Below are 19,463 nucleotides of genomic sequence, written 5' to 3'. Positions count from 1 at the left end.
CCACCTCATTTCCATTCTATTTGCATGCTAATATTCTACTCTTAAGGAAAGAGCTACCCAAGTTCAAATTGAATCAGTACATTTACTTTTTGACATCAAATTAAAGTTGGAAACTTACATTTCCAAATGTAGCACATCACATGATTCCATGGAAAGAGAAAGTTAAAGCCAAACTTAAGAACATTATCTATTTAGACAGACCCATATTATTCCATACTGTATAATATATTTTGGAGCTGAACAGTGAGCGCCCATTCCCTGGTTCAGGAAATACATTTCTCATTCATTTTTCTCATAGATTTCCCACCCCCCAACAAAATGTATATTAAAAGTTTGCAAGTTTGCTAAGGGCTAATCAACTATGTGGTGACAAATGATCAAGAGACATATCATTTTATTTAAAATCTGTTTCTGAAACATTTAAATCTTGTGTTTTAAATGTGCTTTTGGAAAAATCAAGATATTAGTTAGCACGTAGCTGCTCAGCCTCCAGAATGCTTTCGAATTTTTAAAGGGACAGTCTGGAATTTTGGACATAGGACCTCATTTCCTAGTGAGCCAAAGTGTTGGAGACGTGTGGAGACACATCCAGTCCTTGTATTTGCAGAGGTCGCTGGTGCTAGGCTAGTGCATGTCAATGGCCATAGTTATCCTGTCACTAAAAACAGTCTTACCCACTCCAAAATTTAGCAACAGCGACTTCTGCAAATACAAGGACTGGATGGAATATTTAAAAAAGTGTCTCCACACATCTCCAACACTCTGGCTCTCTAGAAAATGAGGCCTTTTGTCCAAAATTCCAGACTGTCCCTTTAATATTAGATTTTTTCTTTTGAAGAATAAAGGGAAATTAGATGGAAAATTTACTTCTGGAATCACAGCGGGCGGTCACTGTTGAGCTCCATAGTCAAAGGAACAACATTTCCATGGAGACAAGCAGGAGGCCTCCTCCAGGTCAAATATGAGTCAGGATTGTTGTGATGCAAGCCCATGCAGGATGCATCCTTATTCTGAGGAGGCTTTTTTTATCCTATGCTCCTTTTTCAGTGAAAAACATATGCTTTTATTTTAGGGTTTGTTTTTGGCTAAAAAGTTGTGTGGTGGTATTTTTCCACCACATCCTTATGTATATTCTGTAACCTGAGAAGATTAGACACATACCTTTTTACCACTACTTTCATACCTGTTGCTTGCTATATTTAGAAACCCTAAATCTTCAGCAAACATCTTTCCCATTACGTCCCTCTACTCCATCACCACCTTTTCTTTTGCACTCCTGTTGCCGCTGGCGACTAATCATCGACAAATCCAGTGTAAATACCACCATTATTCACATTCGGGTTTATTGACTCTCCTGTCATTGAAGCGTGCGAGACTGTCTCTGGTGGCTGACGTTTATCATACTGTAACTGCAAGAGAGGAATACAATTTAAGAAAACAGACTTCCACCTGCATGGGAAAAACTGACTGCTTGTAAACATTACACAAAAAGCCAGCCACTCTACCCCATCCATTTCCCCCCACAGTTGGACAGCCCTCTTCTGTCCTGCATTCACCCTGTTTACGGTTCACATAGCAAGTGACTCGGGAGAGCGTTTAGTCATCTCCACACCGCGATTCAGTTTAATTGATTCCATTGCTCACTCCGCTCCGATGTGACGCTGGATGCTAGCAAGGCCATGGGAGCAGGTGCTTTTAAGCTAGCCCCGACCGCCAATATCTCACACCATTAGACTTCTATTCCGCCGGTAAGCCATTCTTCACGAGCTGTCCCCGCCTTTAACTGCTGTTGTGCACAATGGACAAGCACGGGCTCCTAAAAACAATGTATTGCAGTCCTTATTTCTCCCGCTGGCGTGAACACAGTGGGGTTCTGGGTAAGGAGTTGAACAGTAAACAAAACTATAGGGTAGAACGAGCAAGATTTAGAGCTCATATTTATGTGGAAGATAAAGTGCTCTGGTTTAAACAGTGTGGATTTTGTCCAACTGTGCGTGTTTAGCAGCCCATCTCCAGGGAAAGCACACAACAGCAGTCAGTCCTTTTTTATAGGCGTTTTGTACCAAGTGTGAGATGTTACAGCCAGCCAACAAAGAAAACAAGTTTAAGTGTTCTTTCTTTTCAGTGGCATGATATAGGAGAAGATATATAGTGTAGGATAAGATGTGTAGTGCAGCACAGATCTTTAAAAAGCAGCTTGGTAAATGTGTAAAGTGTTGAAAATATTTTTAAAGGACCCATATTACACTATTTTTTGATTTATAATGTTATTTCCTCATCCCAAACATACCTGGAGTTGTGTTTTGTTTAATTCACGTTTAAATACACGAACTTTGCATATTTAGGAAGTGTTCTTTTTAAACTCCATACACCTTCACTTGACTTATTTGTTTAATTTCAGCTCTGGAATTGCCAAACTCTACAAAACAAAAGGTAAAAGAAGCTGTACTCAAATGTGTGAATGAAAAAGTACAACACCAGATATGTTTTAGAGAAGGTAACAGCAAGGCGTCCAGTTTGCATGCAAAGTCTATGTGGATGCGTGTCTAGGGCGTCCTGCATTTTTGCGGTGCGTCGTCAGGCGTCAAAGTGGCACAAATCTTGAGTGTTCAGGCAGCGTGTCATTAGCGGATTATAAATATATACACGCGGCAACTGCCCAGCTGATCGCCAAGACCACACCAGGACTGAACCAGGACTAAACCAGTGTCATTTGCTGAGAATAAATATATATACAAAATATATACAGGCCACCACCGCCACTGATCGCCTTCTCTGATGTGTTTTATATAATAAATACACTAAAGTCACTCTCGATCAGGGACACAAGGCACTCGTAGACCACAGCGGATGCCTTGGACGTGCATCAAATATTTTTCTCTCGTTGACACAAGGCGTCCAAGATGCTCGTCTGGGGCGTCTGAACTCAAATGCAAAGGCATCCAAATACAGGCGTCCAGGGTGTTTTTGTCTGAACACAGCATGTCAGTTAAAAGCTACGTTCTGAAATATATTATTTTGTTCTATATAACTGGTCCATTATTATTTAAACCAACAATACTGAGGTTACTTTGTGTATTTTTGGCATGTAAAAAATAAGCTGTATTGCATGCATCCCAGTTGAAATGGAAAACTTGGACTGTCCCACACTAATCCAACACCAGCCACAACCTCAACATGAGAAGAAAACAGAGCTTTTCTTCACTGGCCTTTAAATAATCTCTAATCCTATATGTGCAAGGTTCTGCTGGCACAGAGGACACAGAGGCTGGAGGTGGTCCTCTGTTGTGACAAGTCAACTCTTCAGGATGCCATGACGAACCCGCGGCTACTTCTCATGCGAATCTCCCTGGGGTGAAATGACAGCACCTATACATCATCACAGCACGGATGTCACACAGCAACATGTGTCTGGGCCCACTGATAAGAGATTTGGACAGCAGGGAGCAACAGCCTGGGGACACTGCTGTTCTAGTCTGCATTAAAGGTTCTATACTGCTCAAAATTGTCTCTTGTGAGCTTTTAGTCATGTTAGAATGTTTTTACCTTCTCAAAAACCTACCTGGAGTTGAGTTTTGTTTCATTCATGCATGTTTGAGTAACCCTTTATTATTAGGCTACCTGTAGCTCCAAAGCTCAAAATGCTCTTTTCGACCTTGTGATGTCAAGAAGCTGTAGTTTTCAAATGAACAGCTCCTTTTACCATTTGTTCAGTAGAGAGTGACAATTCATCCAAATTATTCTAGTGGAAATGTATGGAGTGTAAAAACACAGTGCAGCACTTCTTGACTTACTGTGCTTGTGTCTGTTATAAGCTCTGACATCTGTAGATCATTATGTTATATTTTGCACATTTCAAATTGCAATATTCATCTTAAACAGCTTAATAATAGAAACAAGTCTGCTGACTTCAGCGTTAGAAAAATGCAGTGCCCAACGGGAGCTGCTATCACCATAAACAGCATCACAACAGAACCGGCATCATCAATGGATTAGGGCTGAGTATCATTAAGAAATACAGATACATAGGCCATTGTACAATATATATTTTGGCCACTGTATGATATATATCTTGATACGATATATATCTTGATATCTTAATAGTGAACATTCCATTTTATACGATATATTTCAAATCCATTCGATACGGTTCATAAAAAAAAAAAAAAAAAAAGGCAAAATCATGGCTGTCCTCCTCAAAACAGTGAAAACGTCAAATGTGTTGCATAAATGACTTTCTTTCCACTAAACAAGGAACAAAACTGTAGCACTGTAACAAAATAATTTACTAAAATATTAGGGACGTAATGATATCAAAATCTCTCAGTATTGTCTCAGCATTCTCAATATTATCATGATACATATCTCACAGTACGATATTTATTGCGATATTTTGGAGAGACTAATTCTTTGCTTTTAAAATACCTTGACAAGATTTTGGTGTGAATTATTTCCGTCATAATCCCAAGAATTCAAGTAAAAAACATGTCTCTTCTTGTTGTCTGCGCTGAAATGAATCATGGGATATGTAGTTCCCGATGTTTATAAGCTGTTGCTACTGTAAAACTATGCATTTAAAGCCAGGGGTGTCCAAACTTTTTTCATCAAGGGCCACATACCGAAACAGAGATGAAGCAGAGAGCTGATCAAGGGCCGTAGACTCGAGCTCATTACAGTGAATAATTGAAATATGTGCATGTTTAACACTTTAGAATGAGCCATCAGTCCTTTATTCATGCTAAGATCCTCAAAACCACACACTAAATAATAAATATTAGCTTTATCAAGGTAGATTTTCAAAAAACTTCCAATAAAAAGTAAATTTTTCATTGATGCAATGTAATTTGGGCCAATACTCCCGGAAGCCTGAGGGCCAAGACAAATTTGTCTGAGGGCCGCATTTGGCCCACGGGCCATAGTTTGGACATGCCTGATTTAAGCACAGAAACTTGTAATTCGATATATTGTGACAGCCCACGATATTATTGTGAGACTTTTAACAATATGATATCACGATATTACGGTTATTGTGACATCCCGATAAAATACACCAAAAATACTCTTGGCAATATCTCAATACAGCAGCCCACGATATTGATACTGTATCACATTAAACGATTCAATATATTGATATTTTTGCACACCCCTACAATGGATAGCTGCAGATTTTTTGGCATTTGTACCGATATGGTTGCCAAATCCTATGTGCATCACAGTTTGAGAAAATAATATTGGAGAACGAAGTTGGTACAGAGCAGAGGGCGCAAACCTGTGGAGATGAAAACGCGGTTGATAATAAGTGATTATCGATTGCGTAAACATGCACAAATCACTCCAAATACAACTTCAAGCGTGGAAATTGTGAGAGGAAACAACATGGTTAAAAGAAAGAGACTTTGCATAATACGTCTGCTTTAAATTGACAACAACTTTGAATTATGAGCCCAATTTTACATCCAGAGAGTTGTTATTACAAATACAGTCTCCACAAATACATAATTACAGAAAAGTCATTTCCTGAACCTCTTCCTACGTAACATTTTCAACAGTCTTACTTTAGTCATTTTTGGCTACTCGACCCTGCTCCAATTATTCCAATTTTCTTTTACAGTTTCCCAAAGTTCTAATTTGACAAGGCTTTTTCAGTATTTTCCTCATGTTATGTCAATGAGTATGAGAGGAGGCACTTTCACCTTTCTATGCACCACCGCTCTCCAGTTGAGGCACGTAAAACTGTAAGTGATATCATACAAAGAATTAAGCTTAAAACTCAGTGCATCTGACTCATGGATATTAAGAACGGAACAAAAACTAAATAATGTTCTATCATAATATTGTATGAGATGTAATTAAATGTGAAACTAATTCCACCTCAATGCATATTCAAACGCGTTAGAAGTTTAAAGTGCTTTTGACAGATTAATATATTTTTCTAATTATGACTTGGTTTGGTAGAATAGTCCCTGTGGTTAATATTTATCATAGTTTTACATCAGTTCGGTGGCAGTTTATGACGGAAAGTAGAAAATAAAGGAAGTAGTGGTAAATTTAAAATGCAATACTTCTACCATCAGCTGTTCATCAATTCTATATATTCAATTCTATTCTATCCATCTCTCCAAAATCCAAGGACGATTTACAAACAACGAAGTTTAAACACTGATTTAACAAAAAAAAGATGTTGTCGTTTACTTTTCATTGGTCCAATCCTAAATATTTAAGTGGCAGTTTGTGAAAAAAATTAGAATAAGTGGGAAAATACAGGAAGTAGCAGTGAGTTTTAAAATGGAAAACCTCTACCATGAACTCGTCACTTTTATTCTAAATCTAGGGGCAATTTACCCACAATTTTCTGATAATTTAAACACTGATTTAATAAAATAAATATGTTGTCATTTACTTTTCATTGGTCCAACCTTAAATATTTAAGTGGCAGTTTGTGAAAAAGTAGAATAAGTTGGAAAATACAGGAAGTAGGTGAGTTTTAAAATGGAAAACCTCTACCATGAACTCATCACTTTTATTCTAAATCCAGGGGTAATTTACAATTTTCTGAAAATATAAACACTGATTTTATAAAATAAAGATGTTGTCATTTACTTTTATTTTTTACTATTAGTCCAATCATAAATATAGTGAAATTTAGATGTTTTTAGACGTTTTGGCCCTTGTTAACATTATGGTCCCACCAGGAAGTTGGACCATAATGTTAAATAAAAAACTTAGAAAAGACTAGGCACATTTTTTTTTTTTTTTTAGTAAACTCTAGAATCTATGTTTTATGTATGTTTCTATGTTCTATGTAACTATGTTTTGAAGAAATGAGTAGTCTAACCTGCCATATGCACTTTAATGTCTGGACTGGAATAATAAAAATTTTTTCGAGTAAAAACAGCTGAAGGTGCATTGTGTAGCGTTTCTGGTGGAGGGTCTGTCAAATACGTTTCTCAATCAAAATCTCATTGCTTTGTATGGAATGTTTCACACTATGGTATTAAACCTTTTCATCTTCACGGAGACCAACCCAGACTAAAGCTCTGTCCACACTAGTACGTATTTGAGTCCTTTTCGTTGTGGATGCAGTGTTCGTCCACACTAATCCGATGGAAAACGGTTCCAGAGATTGAACGATCTGGTGCTGCCAGCTCTCACGAATTCATCTAACTAAGGATCTGATCCCGCACTGTGTGGACACCTGAAAATGCTGATACACTCCATGTGCTGCAAAGTAATTCACAGACAAAATCCTAAAACGTTAGAATATATATCCATTCATATATATATGGTCTATATGTGTGACCTGCAATATAATCTCGGAAAAGTTGAATATGAACCATCTCCAACGTGATAGAAACACAGAACAGACTCACCATCAGCAGAACACCCCTCTGTCACAGAAAGAACACATATATTCCACTAAGTCATGTCCTTTAGTCTGACAGAAGCTGAATGCATCAGCGCACAATAGCGAGCTGTTTTTTTGAGAGCTCAGTTTATGCAAATTAGCCATGTGGTTTTAAGTTTTGTTTCTGTAAAATAAAACACGCTCAAAGCTGTGTGGGTAGAGAAGACTTGCAGACACAAAACGAAGTGCCTGGACACAAATCGTTTCTGGTACGGTGATACGGTGATACAGTGATTTGTTTCAGTGTAAACATAGCCCAAGTTACTGGTCAGATCTGTGGAGAGGCGGCCCCGCTCACAGTCAGAATGCCTGTTTTTCTACATATTTTAGCTGTAAAACCACCTGTAAATGAATAAATGTAAGGCAGAGCTGTTTAATGTAATACTGTGGGACATTCTGGGACACACTAAAATGGAGCAAATTGCAGATATAATTCTATGGGTATTAAACTGTTATTATTTCTGAGACAACTTTAAATATTTCTATGGGAAAAGCTAATTAACTATACGTTAGGTACACAGTTTAAAAATACATTGATACTTGTGTGGCATTATAACAAAAACATAATAAGAACATACCTTATAAGTCAGGCTGTCTTGAAATCTTTGGCTGAAAGAAAACACAAAAAATTCTATGTTAGGAAGTGGTGATTAAAATATAAAGTTGCATCTGTTTTGTATACGGCTCTGGAACAACACAAATTGAAATTCAAACTCTGTGAAAACAAACAGATCTGTTGTACTAGCAAATGTAATCCTATATGCAAACACAAGTAGTACTAATTTACTGTAATAGAACGCAATAATGTCTGGGAATGGGGGAATTTTTTAAGACTGTGTTTTGCTCTGACCTGGGAACAAAGAGAGCACAGCAAGCTAATTAAAAAACAACAAATGAGAGGTCAATGGTCGGAAGGGCACCACAATTAAAGAGCTGAGAGCAGACTGAGATGAGCAGAGACTGACTGCGTTTTATTAACTCGACAAATCAAAGCAACATGGACAATCAAAAGGGCTGTGCAGAGATGGGGCCGACTTAAAATATAATCATTGTTGTTTTGAAATTAAGTCAAATTAAAATATTACAAACAAACTCTACAATAAAAACTGTTTAACAAGGTTTTAAATAGAGCAGAAGTAAAAGTAATATTTCTGAATTTTTTGGGAGGTACACTTGTGCAATACTCAGAAAACATATTATGCATTCTTGTGGCTTTAATTCCCTTTTAAACATGTTTTTGGTTACCTTGGGAGAAATTTTTATCATTTTCTAACTGAAATTAATGTCTGCGTTTAGAAATATACTTTGTTGTGAACACAATTTGAGAACCAGAATGAATCTGGTAATGGCTAAAAAAATGCAGAAGAGTCCAGACCAGACATTTACCTGTGACGCAACAAAACTGGCAAAATGCGAAGAGAGCTTTTGTGAGTGTTCAGAAAAGACGACTTTGAGGCTACGTTTACATGATGACGGTCTGAACAGAAGACGCAAAAGTGGCGTCGCATCTTCACTTTTTATTCCACATTTAGACGAGCGCTTTCGGGAGGAAATCTGCGTGCATACGGAGACGCAAAAGTGTGTGGAATTTGATTGGGTATGCATGCCAGGTGGCTCGGTGGTGACGCTAGGTGGTGATGTATGTGACGTAAACGCGTACGTGACGTGAGCAGATCTGACCAGAGTTTTGCGTCTTGGGCAGTGTAGACGGAAACGCTACGGTGGAGCGTATTCAACTCTTCCACTCTGGAGGGTGGTTTCAGATTTTTGCGTTTTTAAGACACAAAAACGCCGTCACTGTCTAAACAAAAGGCACTTCCGATAAAATATTTTGTTAGAGTGTGAATGAAGCAAAAAAAATAAATCTCTACCAAAACATTTACAGGCACAATTTTGCACATTTCTAAGGGATTTCCATTATATTGTCAAAATGTTGTCATCTGGACATCATCACGTTTGTTGTCATTAAGATCCACCCCGAGCTGTATATGAAGAAGTATGGGCATGTTATACTTAAAAATAGATGTGGGTGATATAATTTACAAACTAACCTCAACTTAAATATTTAGAAAAAATGTATTAAAGGTGCATTGTGTAACATTTCTGATGGAGGGTCCGTCAAATGCTTTTCCCCATGGAAATGCTATTGCTTTGTCTGGGATGTTTCACGGTATGGCGTTAAACCTTTCTATTTTCATGGAGACCAAACCAGACAAAATTACAGGTCAGATCTGTGGAAATGCATCCATGCAATTCATGCTCACAGTCAGAACACCTGTATTTCTACGTATTTCTGAGCTATAAAACAACCTGTAATTGAAATGTAAATTGGAGCTGTTTAATGTCACACTGTGAAACATTCCTGGCAGAGAAACAAGCAGGTGACAGACCCCCAACAAAGAGTTCCATAGTGCATCTGATCTGTGATGATTTGAGAAAAGAAAAAGGGAAAAAGTAATCTTTGAAAAAAAAAGTATACAGGATTTTTCAAAAGTTTGGTGGTTTATTTTACAGTTTATTCGCTTCGTTTGTTTGTGTGTACTTCAGTCTCATCATTACAGGCACGTTTCACAGATTACAAAAACAATTAGAGATACAAAAATTGCAAGAAGAACGTCAGGCATTTTCCCAAAGCGTAATCTTCAAATAATGAAAAAACAACATAGCATTTTCTTGTTTGGGCTGCCTGTGCTGCACTATGACAGGGGCGGTATGGGGAGGCGTTGGAGCAAATTGGGCAGTTTAGTTTCACAGCCCATAAAAGTGTTGACTTCCTGGAATGTCTCCACCTGCACAATCTGCTCTGTTACCTGGAACATGACCCGGGGCTGAGAGAGTTAAAGTGGCAAGACCGAGATTGACACACGGTTGAACGGGAGCCCGAGGACACAGAGCTTCTTGTTGTCTACAGCTGGGCTCTTATGGCTGTCATGAGTTAATATTTTATGAGAGCTGAGCAGAGGTGAAGTGTCAGCGTAGCAGCGGTAAAGTCAGGAAAAGTCTAGAATGTGAAAGTGGCTAAATATTTATCCACACACACGCATACACGCTCACTCACATACAAGAGAAGACCCTGAAGGCACACTTTTTAGGTCACAAAAAGTATTTAGTTCTTATCTGTGGGCAAAGTTAATTTAAAGGGCCAATATTTCACCATTTTCTGATTTATGTTAGAATTTTGTTTCCTCATTAAAAACATACCTGTGTTTTGTTTCAGTCACATATGTTTAAAACACAAATCCTGTATATTTAGGCTGAGAGTTCTTCTCTCAAACAGAAAAAAACACACTGCTCCAGCTTGTGATGTCCTGTGGTAATACAAGAAGTGCTCCTCTGTGTTTTTAAACTCCATGCACCTTGAGTAGAGTCATTTGGATGATTTCTGCCCTGGAATTTCCAATTTCTACTGAAAAAAGGTAAAAGGAAGAAGTTAGTTAACTTGAAGACTATCACTATGTGGTGGTAAGCCACTGTAGTGGCTAAGCTATTGTAGTCACAGCTGCCCTGGGGCAGACTGATGGAAGTGAGGCTGCCAATTTGCACCATCAGCCCCTCCGGCCCTGCTTAGCTTCTGAGATCTGACGGGATCAGGCTCTGACAAGCCGGTATGGCCACACAAAGCCGGTATGGTCATAAAGGATTACTCAAACAAATGTGAATTAAAACACAACTCCAGGTATGTTTTAATAAGGATTAAAGCTCACAAAAGTCATTTTTGCGTAATATAGGACCTTTAAGTTCATGGCACGTATCAGAGGGAACGCAACATTTAACTATATTTTTGTCTGAATACTATATGTCGATAACTTGGCGAGTACCAGACTGATATGTGCAGCACTCAGACTTCAGTTCTACTCATTATCAGTCTGGGATGTCTCACACTGAAGATGTTTGGAAAAAAGCTGAATGTCAAGACGAGTATTTGACACTGATCGGGCGAAGCCTTACAACACTTAAACAGGCTGATAAATCAAACTTTTGTTACAGCAAAGAGAAAAGAACTGACATCCTTCCTTTGCACATAAAAAAGTGCATATTTCTGCTTAAATTTATACTTTGCATTGACATCAGACTGAGGGGTATGGGCAAGTTCTACATGTATGTTTATATAATGGAAAGTCCAGCAGTTACTGTGGAGACACAATGCAGACATTACCAAACACCGTCTTAAAAAAAAAAAAAAAGTTATAGATAGTCTGAAAACTCAATAAATATAATCAATGTATCATTCGATCATTGGTTTTTCAAAATAAAACCAGCAGATAACGATAAGTTTTTTCAGTTTTCAATTTTGTCTTTAAATGAATAATGGAAAAAAAACCTGATAACGTTTCCCGTTTCATCCAATTTTGATCCTTAGGGATTGAACTAGGGCTGAACCAGGACTAAACCAGGACTAAACCAGGTTTAAACCAGAACTAATCCCAGGACTAAACAAGGAGGACTAAACCAGAACTAAACCAGAACTAATCCAGGATTAAACCAGGACTAAAACAGGCCTAAAACCAGGACTAAACCAGAAAATAGTTGTTTTTTCATTTTCTTATTTTTGGTTTTATTTTGAAAAACAAATAAAAGAATGACACATGGATTAAATGTAAATAAAAAAAAAAAAAGATTTAAACAACATATTTTCAGGAGCCTGTGATCAATATGAGTGTTAAATGTCCTGTTTAGGTGTTTGATTTTCAACAAAAAAGTGAGAGTGACTGAAAACATTACTACCTATGACTTATTTTATGTGTGAGAGATTTGTTTAACAGCACAAAACAGCTCACCAGTTGTAGTTCCAGCTAAATCAGTTCTTTCTGGTCAGATTGCATTAAAACAAAACTCAAATTAAATACTAATTTGAGTACTAGAGCCTCAGACAGAGCAGAGCCTACAGATAGCATCTCAACCCCCAGGGAATATTAAAACTAGGGGTGTCAAATTATCGCGTTAATTGCGATTAATTAATTACAGTCATATTTAGCGCGTTATGTTTTTTAATCGCGTTAATCTCATTTTTAATCTCTAACTTTACTGTTTCTGTATGTGAGTTTCTTTATTATTAAACCAGTTTTTATGTGTTGTTGGGACAACACACACACACACACACACAAAAAACACATTTATACATTTTTTTATTTCGGTAATTCCACTCATTGTCGGAAACCCACACAAAACGCGCGCAGTAAGAGCGTCACGTTGGCGGCGTCAGTCGCACAATGGACGAGGTCGAAGAGCCAGTAGAACAGAGCAGCAGTGCACAGGTAAAAACGCATTCGTGTCTTGGAAATTATTCTCCCGACGTGAAATATAAAAGAAAATAACAAATATACGCCTACAATTTAAATGTCACTGGTGAAAACAACCTGCATAGGCTCATGATGTCTGCACTACTGTCCTAAAGTGACCTGCCACATGAGGGGACACGCACACACAACACACAAACACACAAATACACACAAACACACACAAACACACACAAACACACACACACCTTCATCATCGTCATTAACCTGAGAACGCGCGGACCACGTTTCCTTCCGTAGACGCTGCGTGGACACCGACGTGCTCCCGTGAGCCGCGTGTGGATCGTGTTTTCTCGCTACACTGCGTAAACCGCGCTTCCTCCTGTGCGCCTCTAATCCAGAACTAACACCAAGACTAAAACCAGGACTAATCCAGTCCAGGACTAAACCAGGTCTAAACTAGAACTAAAACCAGAACTAAAACCAGGTCTAAACCAAGACTAAACCAGGACTAAACCAGGTCTAAACCAGGACTAAACCAGAACTAACACCAGCACTAAAACCAGGACTAACCCTTTCCAGGACTAAACTAGGACTAAAGTAGGACTAAAGCAGGTCTAAAGCAGGTCTAAACCAGGACTAAAACAAGGACTAAAACCAGTGATCTCATATAGAAAGCATTTCTCTATCAATAATATTTTTAACATGGGTAAGGAAAGACTGGACTTTTTATTGTCTTTAAGTAGACAAAAGTTATTATGTTCAGATTTCCTCGTCTTTGCTACTTTACAGCAAACAGTTTCTTATTCATGGAGACTTGGGCTCAACAGCCAATTTGAAGAGATTTGTTGAACAATAAATGACTTTATAAAGTCACTTTTTTAAATCTATATCAGTCTTTTGATCTGCCACAATAATGTAATAATGAATTTAAATGAAAATACCTCAAATTGAAGGCTTTTCTCAGCAATTTTAGGTGAGATTAAAATGAGATTAATTAGATTAATTAATTACAGATCATAATTAATTAATCTCTCAATTTTTTTAATCGCATGACAGCACTAATTAAAACCATCCTTTCGATAACATAACAACTATACATTTTACTGGCGAGACGTGATGAGTGAGAGCTCTTGAATAAACAGGAGAAGTCGGGGTTGTCTCCTTGTGTTGTTAGTGACACTCATGTTGTGATTGTCTGCCCATGACGGTGGCCGCGCTGCTGCCATGGCAACAAGATCAACACCATTAAACCTGCGCATGTTTCAGCACTTTCCTGCCATTAGCTGCCCCTCTCGGAGACTGCTGCTGCTGCTTCGACAGGCTCGCTCCCATAAAGTAAAATGTTGATGTAAGTGAACAATGCACATGAGCAGCTTGGTTTGAGCACTGTCCTGCTGCAGAGGCCAAGGAGGAGGAGAATCGCACTGCACCCAAGATTCTTTTGATAGATAAATAGAGAAAAACTTTATTGATCCCAAAGGAAATTCAAAGTTCGGCAACAGCAACACAGAAAGGAAGTTTAAAGTTAACAGTCCATATACTCTTGTACCGATGCAGAATGTTATTAAAATGTTTGAGATATATGAGACAGAAGCAACCAAAACAAGTGGTAGAACTGCATCATTTTTGGAATAAAAGTAAATGGTAAATAGTCACATTTTTTATAGCGCTTTTCCATCTTCAAGGCACTCAAGCACTTTACTACTATGGCTGGGTATCAATCCAAAGTTGCTGATACAATACAAAGGCCACTATACAAGATATATTTCAGTCCAGTGTGCTTTTGATTTGATACGAAATATTTCAAATTGATTCGATACGGTTCAATAAAAACAAATGGCTAAATGATGGCTGTAATACTAAAAGTCTTTGTTAAACCACATCTTGTGCAAAGTTCATCTGAAACACAAACATTTTAATCATCAAAACAGTGAAAATGTCAAATGTGTCGCATAAACATCTTTCCTTCCTCTAAATAAACAACAAAACTATAGCTCTGTAACAAAATAATTTGGTAAAATATACCAAAAAATACTCTTGGCGATATATTGGTACAGCAGCCCACGATATCGATACTGTATCATCATATTAAATGATGCGATATATCGATATTTCAATATTTTTGCATACCCCTATTTACCACAAGGGACCACTCACACATTCACACACACATTCATAAACCAGTGTACGCAGACACTGGGGAGCGAGGATGATTAAATGTCTTGCCCAAGGACACAACAACAGCATTCATCTGTGGGAGCTGGAATGTGGGTCAGTGGGATTTGAACCGCCAACCTTAGGATCAGTGGACAAACACTCTACCAACTGAGCTTGGGGCTGCGGCTGTACAGGCCGTCTACGGATGACCCCGACTGACCAGCTCCACATGAAATAGGTGTTATGAACGCTTAGCCTACAATTCCTCCTGAGGCTGCAGACGCCGTAACATCAGAGAGACATTGAGCACCGTGTTCGGAAAGTAGGTCAAAGGAATCAAAGGCATTGACAACACCAACATCAACGAGGACAGTTACAGAAATGGGGTTCGGCTCATACACCTACATACGGCAGCACAAGACGCTTCAGCCTGTACCCCCTCTGTCTGGGCTCAACACTCACGTGATCTTGGCCCAGAAGAAGACGATGACGAAGAAGAAGAGGAAGAAGAAGAAGAAGAAGAAGAAGAAGAAGAAGACGAAGACGAAAACGAAGAAGAAGACGAAGAAGACGAAGAAGGTGCATTCTGGCTCAGCTGCGCTCAGGATACAGTCGACTATTGAACTCATACCTCAGCCGGACTGACACCAACATCACTGACACCTGTCCAGAGAGTGGCCAAACATCTCTCACAACACAGCAGCTCGTCACCTGTCCCGCAAAGCGAACACCACCAGATCTGCATGTGGGATCTCTATGGACAGACCCCATAGGAGCTGCAGAATTCCTGAGACTAACATAGAAGACGATGATGAAAGACAGCTCGAGTTACAACAGGGGTCTCCAACCTTTTTCCTCCTGTGAGCTATTTTTTGTGAAACGAAATTGCCAGAGAGCTACCAATTTTAGCGGTCACCAGAAATTTATAAGAGTCATCGTAAGCCGAAGATGAGGTACAGTTAGATGTCTATAAAACATAACCCATTATCCAGTTATCAGTGCACAAAATTAGACATCAAAATTATACATTTACAAAAGAAATAGGCATTTAAACAATCAAATTTTGTTATTCAGCGCAATATATATAATTCAGAAATCCCTTGGCGAGCTATTTGGAAGGGGGTGGAGAGCTGCTGGTAGCTCCTGAGCTACAGGTTTGAGACCCCTGGTTTACAAAAACAAAACAACAACAACAACAACAACAACAACAACCAACTGAGCTACTGTCGTCCCTGTCGTCTGTCGTCTAATTACAATTCATATTTAAAAAGTATGATCCGGCACTGAAACTCGAGTGCTCGAAAAATGTCATTTTTCACCTACGTCCTATCTTTGCCCACATTGCTATGGTAACTAAACATAGACTGTAAAAGAACTGGACTAAGGAAATGCTCGGCTCCAGTCAAATGAAGCTCACGAGGCTGGCAGTTACAGGATCAAAACTGGAGCAGAGTTCCACATTAGACATAGAAATTTACAGACAAAATAGAGAAATAAAAACACCAGGATCATGTAGAGCAGGTCAATACGAACATTTTAAAACCAAAATGAAGAACCTGACAGTAGCAGTTACGGAGAGAGGAGTGACAATGTTAAGTCAATTGGAAGCGAGAGTCGATGGAGCCGGAAGCACCCCCATGCACACTTCCTATTACAGGAATGCAGCAGCTAGATGGTTAGCTATGTCCATTTATATAGAGAGTCTATGGTAGCAGGCCTTTTCCTCAGTACCAGAATCGATTCTGAAGTGGTGACAACACTAGGTTAGATTGTCTGTTTAAATAGAGAAAGAAAATCAACTGAAAAGGCCAAGTCTTTGAGTTTGCAGACAGAAAACTACATAGCCAGAGTCTAGTTGGGGAGTAGATACAGATCAGTGTTGGTATTGTGTATTGAGTCTTTTCTGTGGTACTGGAATAGAGTTTGTTAAAATTTGTGAAATAAACTCCAATGTGTGTGTCTCAAGTGGTGTGTGGCGCGGAGAGCTGCTGTGTCTCCGCCATTGCCGTTTAAGATCAGGCGGAACCAATCTGCAATTAGTGCGGCACACAGACGGGTTACGATCATGCACACTTTCACTTCCTGTTTATGCATGGGGAGCCCACAAAACGCCGCGCCACGGGAGAACTGCTCATCAACCCGCGAATAAAGACATGAAATGAATGCGCTGCACAAGATCGAGTTGATGCAGAAAAGCTGAAGTGACAGCCGGTAAGGAAAATACTGAGCTACAACGAATGAACTCAAGCTACCTGTTGCTGCCACTGACTGTATGTGTGCACGCTGCATTCAATGGCAATCAGTAAATGGGGCTGCTGCTTCTAAATAAATAGTGGCAATTTCACATGAGATAATCTACATTTAATATTATTATTTCCATTCATTTTCTTCCGCTTATCTGGGGCCAGGTCGTGATGGCAACACTCTAAGCTGGGACTTCCAGACTTCTTTCACCCTGGACACTTTTTCCTGCTCCTCCAGGGGGACCTCAAGGCATTCCCAGGCCAGCCAAGAGGCATGGTTCCTCTAGAGTGTCCTGGTTCTTCCTGGGGACTCCTCCCGGTGGGACATGCCTGGAGGAGGCATCAGGAACAGATGCCTGAGCCATCTCATCGGGCTCAGTGGAGGAGCAGCGGCTCTACCCCAAGCTCCTCCCATTTGGTTATTACCTAAAGCTTGTGACCATATGGTCATATTATTATTTATTATTATTGTTGTTTTGTTCATGCATGTCTGAGTGATCCTTTATTATTAGTCTGTCTTCATCTTGAAAGCTTGTGATGAAGTGGAGCACTTCCTGTATTACCATATAACATCACAAGGTGTTTTCAATCTGAGAGAGGAACTCAGCCTAAATATGCAGGGTTTGTGTGTTAAATGAATGAAACAAAACAACTCCAGGCATGTTTATAATGCGTAAACAACATTATAACATAGATAATACAGCGCAATATGGGCCCTTTAATTAACAATCACAAATGGTTAAAAGTACTGTACATAATCCTAAAACTCTAACTTGTATTAAAATCCATTAATATATCTCAGGCGTCTCCAACCTGCAGCTCGGGAGCTACCAATAGCTCTCCACCCCCTTCCAAGTAGGTCGCCAAGGGATTTCTGAATTATATGTATTGTGCATAATAAATAAAATTTGATTAATTGCCATTGTAAATGTATCATTTTGATGCCTAACTTAATGCACTGATACATGGATAATGGTTTGTTTTGTAAGCATCTAACTGTTCCCCATCTAAGACTCACCACGGCTCTTATATTTACTCTTTGTAACTGCTGAAATTGAGAGCTCACTGGAGAAAAAAGGTTAGACACCCTTGATCTAGTATCTAATTTCAATACTAGTTTTAGTGTCTGATTTTCAGTACTCTTCACAACTCTACTTTCTAATCTATTTATGACTCAGTTTTATTTATTTGTCCCCCCAAATTGCTTACCCCCGTGTTTGTCTGGTTTCAGGCTAAGAACCTCTAATCCCTCTATTGAAAACTAAATATCCCGTCTCCAAGGACTCGGACACGTGGGATGGTCACTCATCCAACAGAACATTCTGTTGACAAAATTGTTTTGGTGTTTTATTTTAATAAGTATTTCATTCATATATAGGCCTAAAGTATATTTAATAAATTTACAAATTAAATTATTGCCAGTTGTATTTTTAAATATCTTTGTTTTGATTTAAAATGTGTTCACACATTTATCAGGAGAACGCTGTGTGTGAGTTTCAAGCAACTGCTTTGAGGGACACCAAACTCTGGGTGAGTTCCCAGAGGACCTGGAAACTCACACTTAGTCAGAGACACTAGAGACTCCAGAGAATGTAAAGAGTCCAACGTCAGGAGAAACTGGACTGAAACAACAAAGTCCTGAGGAGGAAGAGCTCCTTTGTATGTCAGACAACAGACTTTTTCAAATATGACCATGAGTCCTGAGGTTCCACAGGAAACTCCAGACCAGGAGAACCAAGAGGAGAGCCACATTCCACAGACCACAGCTGAGCCCCACCAGGAGATGCAGCCTCTGAACAGCTCAGGCAGTGATGACGTTTCAGTGGAGACATCAAAAGAGAGTCACAGACACAGTGCTCATGAACCAGGTGAAGAGGAGCAGTGCAAAGACAATTCAGATCAAACTGGGCTGGAAGAACTCAAAATGATTGAGAAATACATTCCAGATGTCTGTTCCACTCCGATAAAGGTTTTTGTAAACCCTGAGCCTGTTTCAAATAACTGCTCCGAGGGACACCCAGGCTTTGCTTGAGTTCCGCAAAAGTCCAGTGGAAAACCCAGAGGACCTGGAAACTCAAACTCAGACCCAAGACCAAGAGCAGTCACAGACACTAGAGATTCCACAGGATGTAGAGAGTCCAATGAAGGTTAAAATCCTAGAGGTACCAAAGGAAACACAATCTTTGGACAACTCCAAGAGTCCAGAGGGGGACCAGAACCAGGAGGAGGCAAAGACACTAGAGACTCCAGACGATGTAGAGAGTCAAACATCAGGAGAAACTGGACTGAAACAGCAAAGTCCTGAGGAGGAAGAGCTCCTCAGAATGTTTGATGACAGTTCACCTGACAACGAATCTCCTGAAAATGACCAGACTCCAGAGCAGCTGGATAGCAACTCAGAAGGAGACCTCAGTCTAA

At 39.2% G+C, this 19,463-nt stretch overlaps 1 protein-coding gene across 1 annotated transcript in view; it reads right to left on the bottom strand.

Moving 5' to 3' along the window:
• LOC129410439 (glutathione S-transferase C-terminal domain-containing protein-like) overlaps positions 1-19,463 on the bottom strand; it is a 77,171-nt gene that overhangs the window by 19,133 nt on the left and 38,575 nt on the right. The window contains exon 5 of the mRNA XM_055158654.1: positions 7,984-8,014. Within this exon, the coding sequence (XP_055014629.1) occupies positions 7,984-8,014 (31 nt within the window). The remainder of the gene's footprint in view (positions 1-7,983; positions 8,015-19,463) is intronic.

This window comes from Boleophthalmus pectinirostris, unplaced genomic scaffold, assembly GCF_026225935.1.
Source record: "Boleophthalmus pectinirostris isolate CB_2022bp ecotype Guang Dong unplaced genomic scaffold, ASM2622593v1 HiC_scaffold_22, whole genome shotgun sequence".
NCBI lineage: Eukaryota > Metazoa > Chordata > Actinopteri > Gobiiformes > Gobiidae > Boleophthalmus > Boleophthalmus pectinirostris.
Note: the sequence above shows the minus strand (reverse complement) of the source record. Positions and strands in the feature narration are given on the sequence as shown.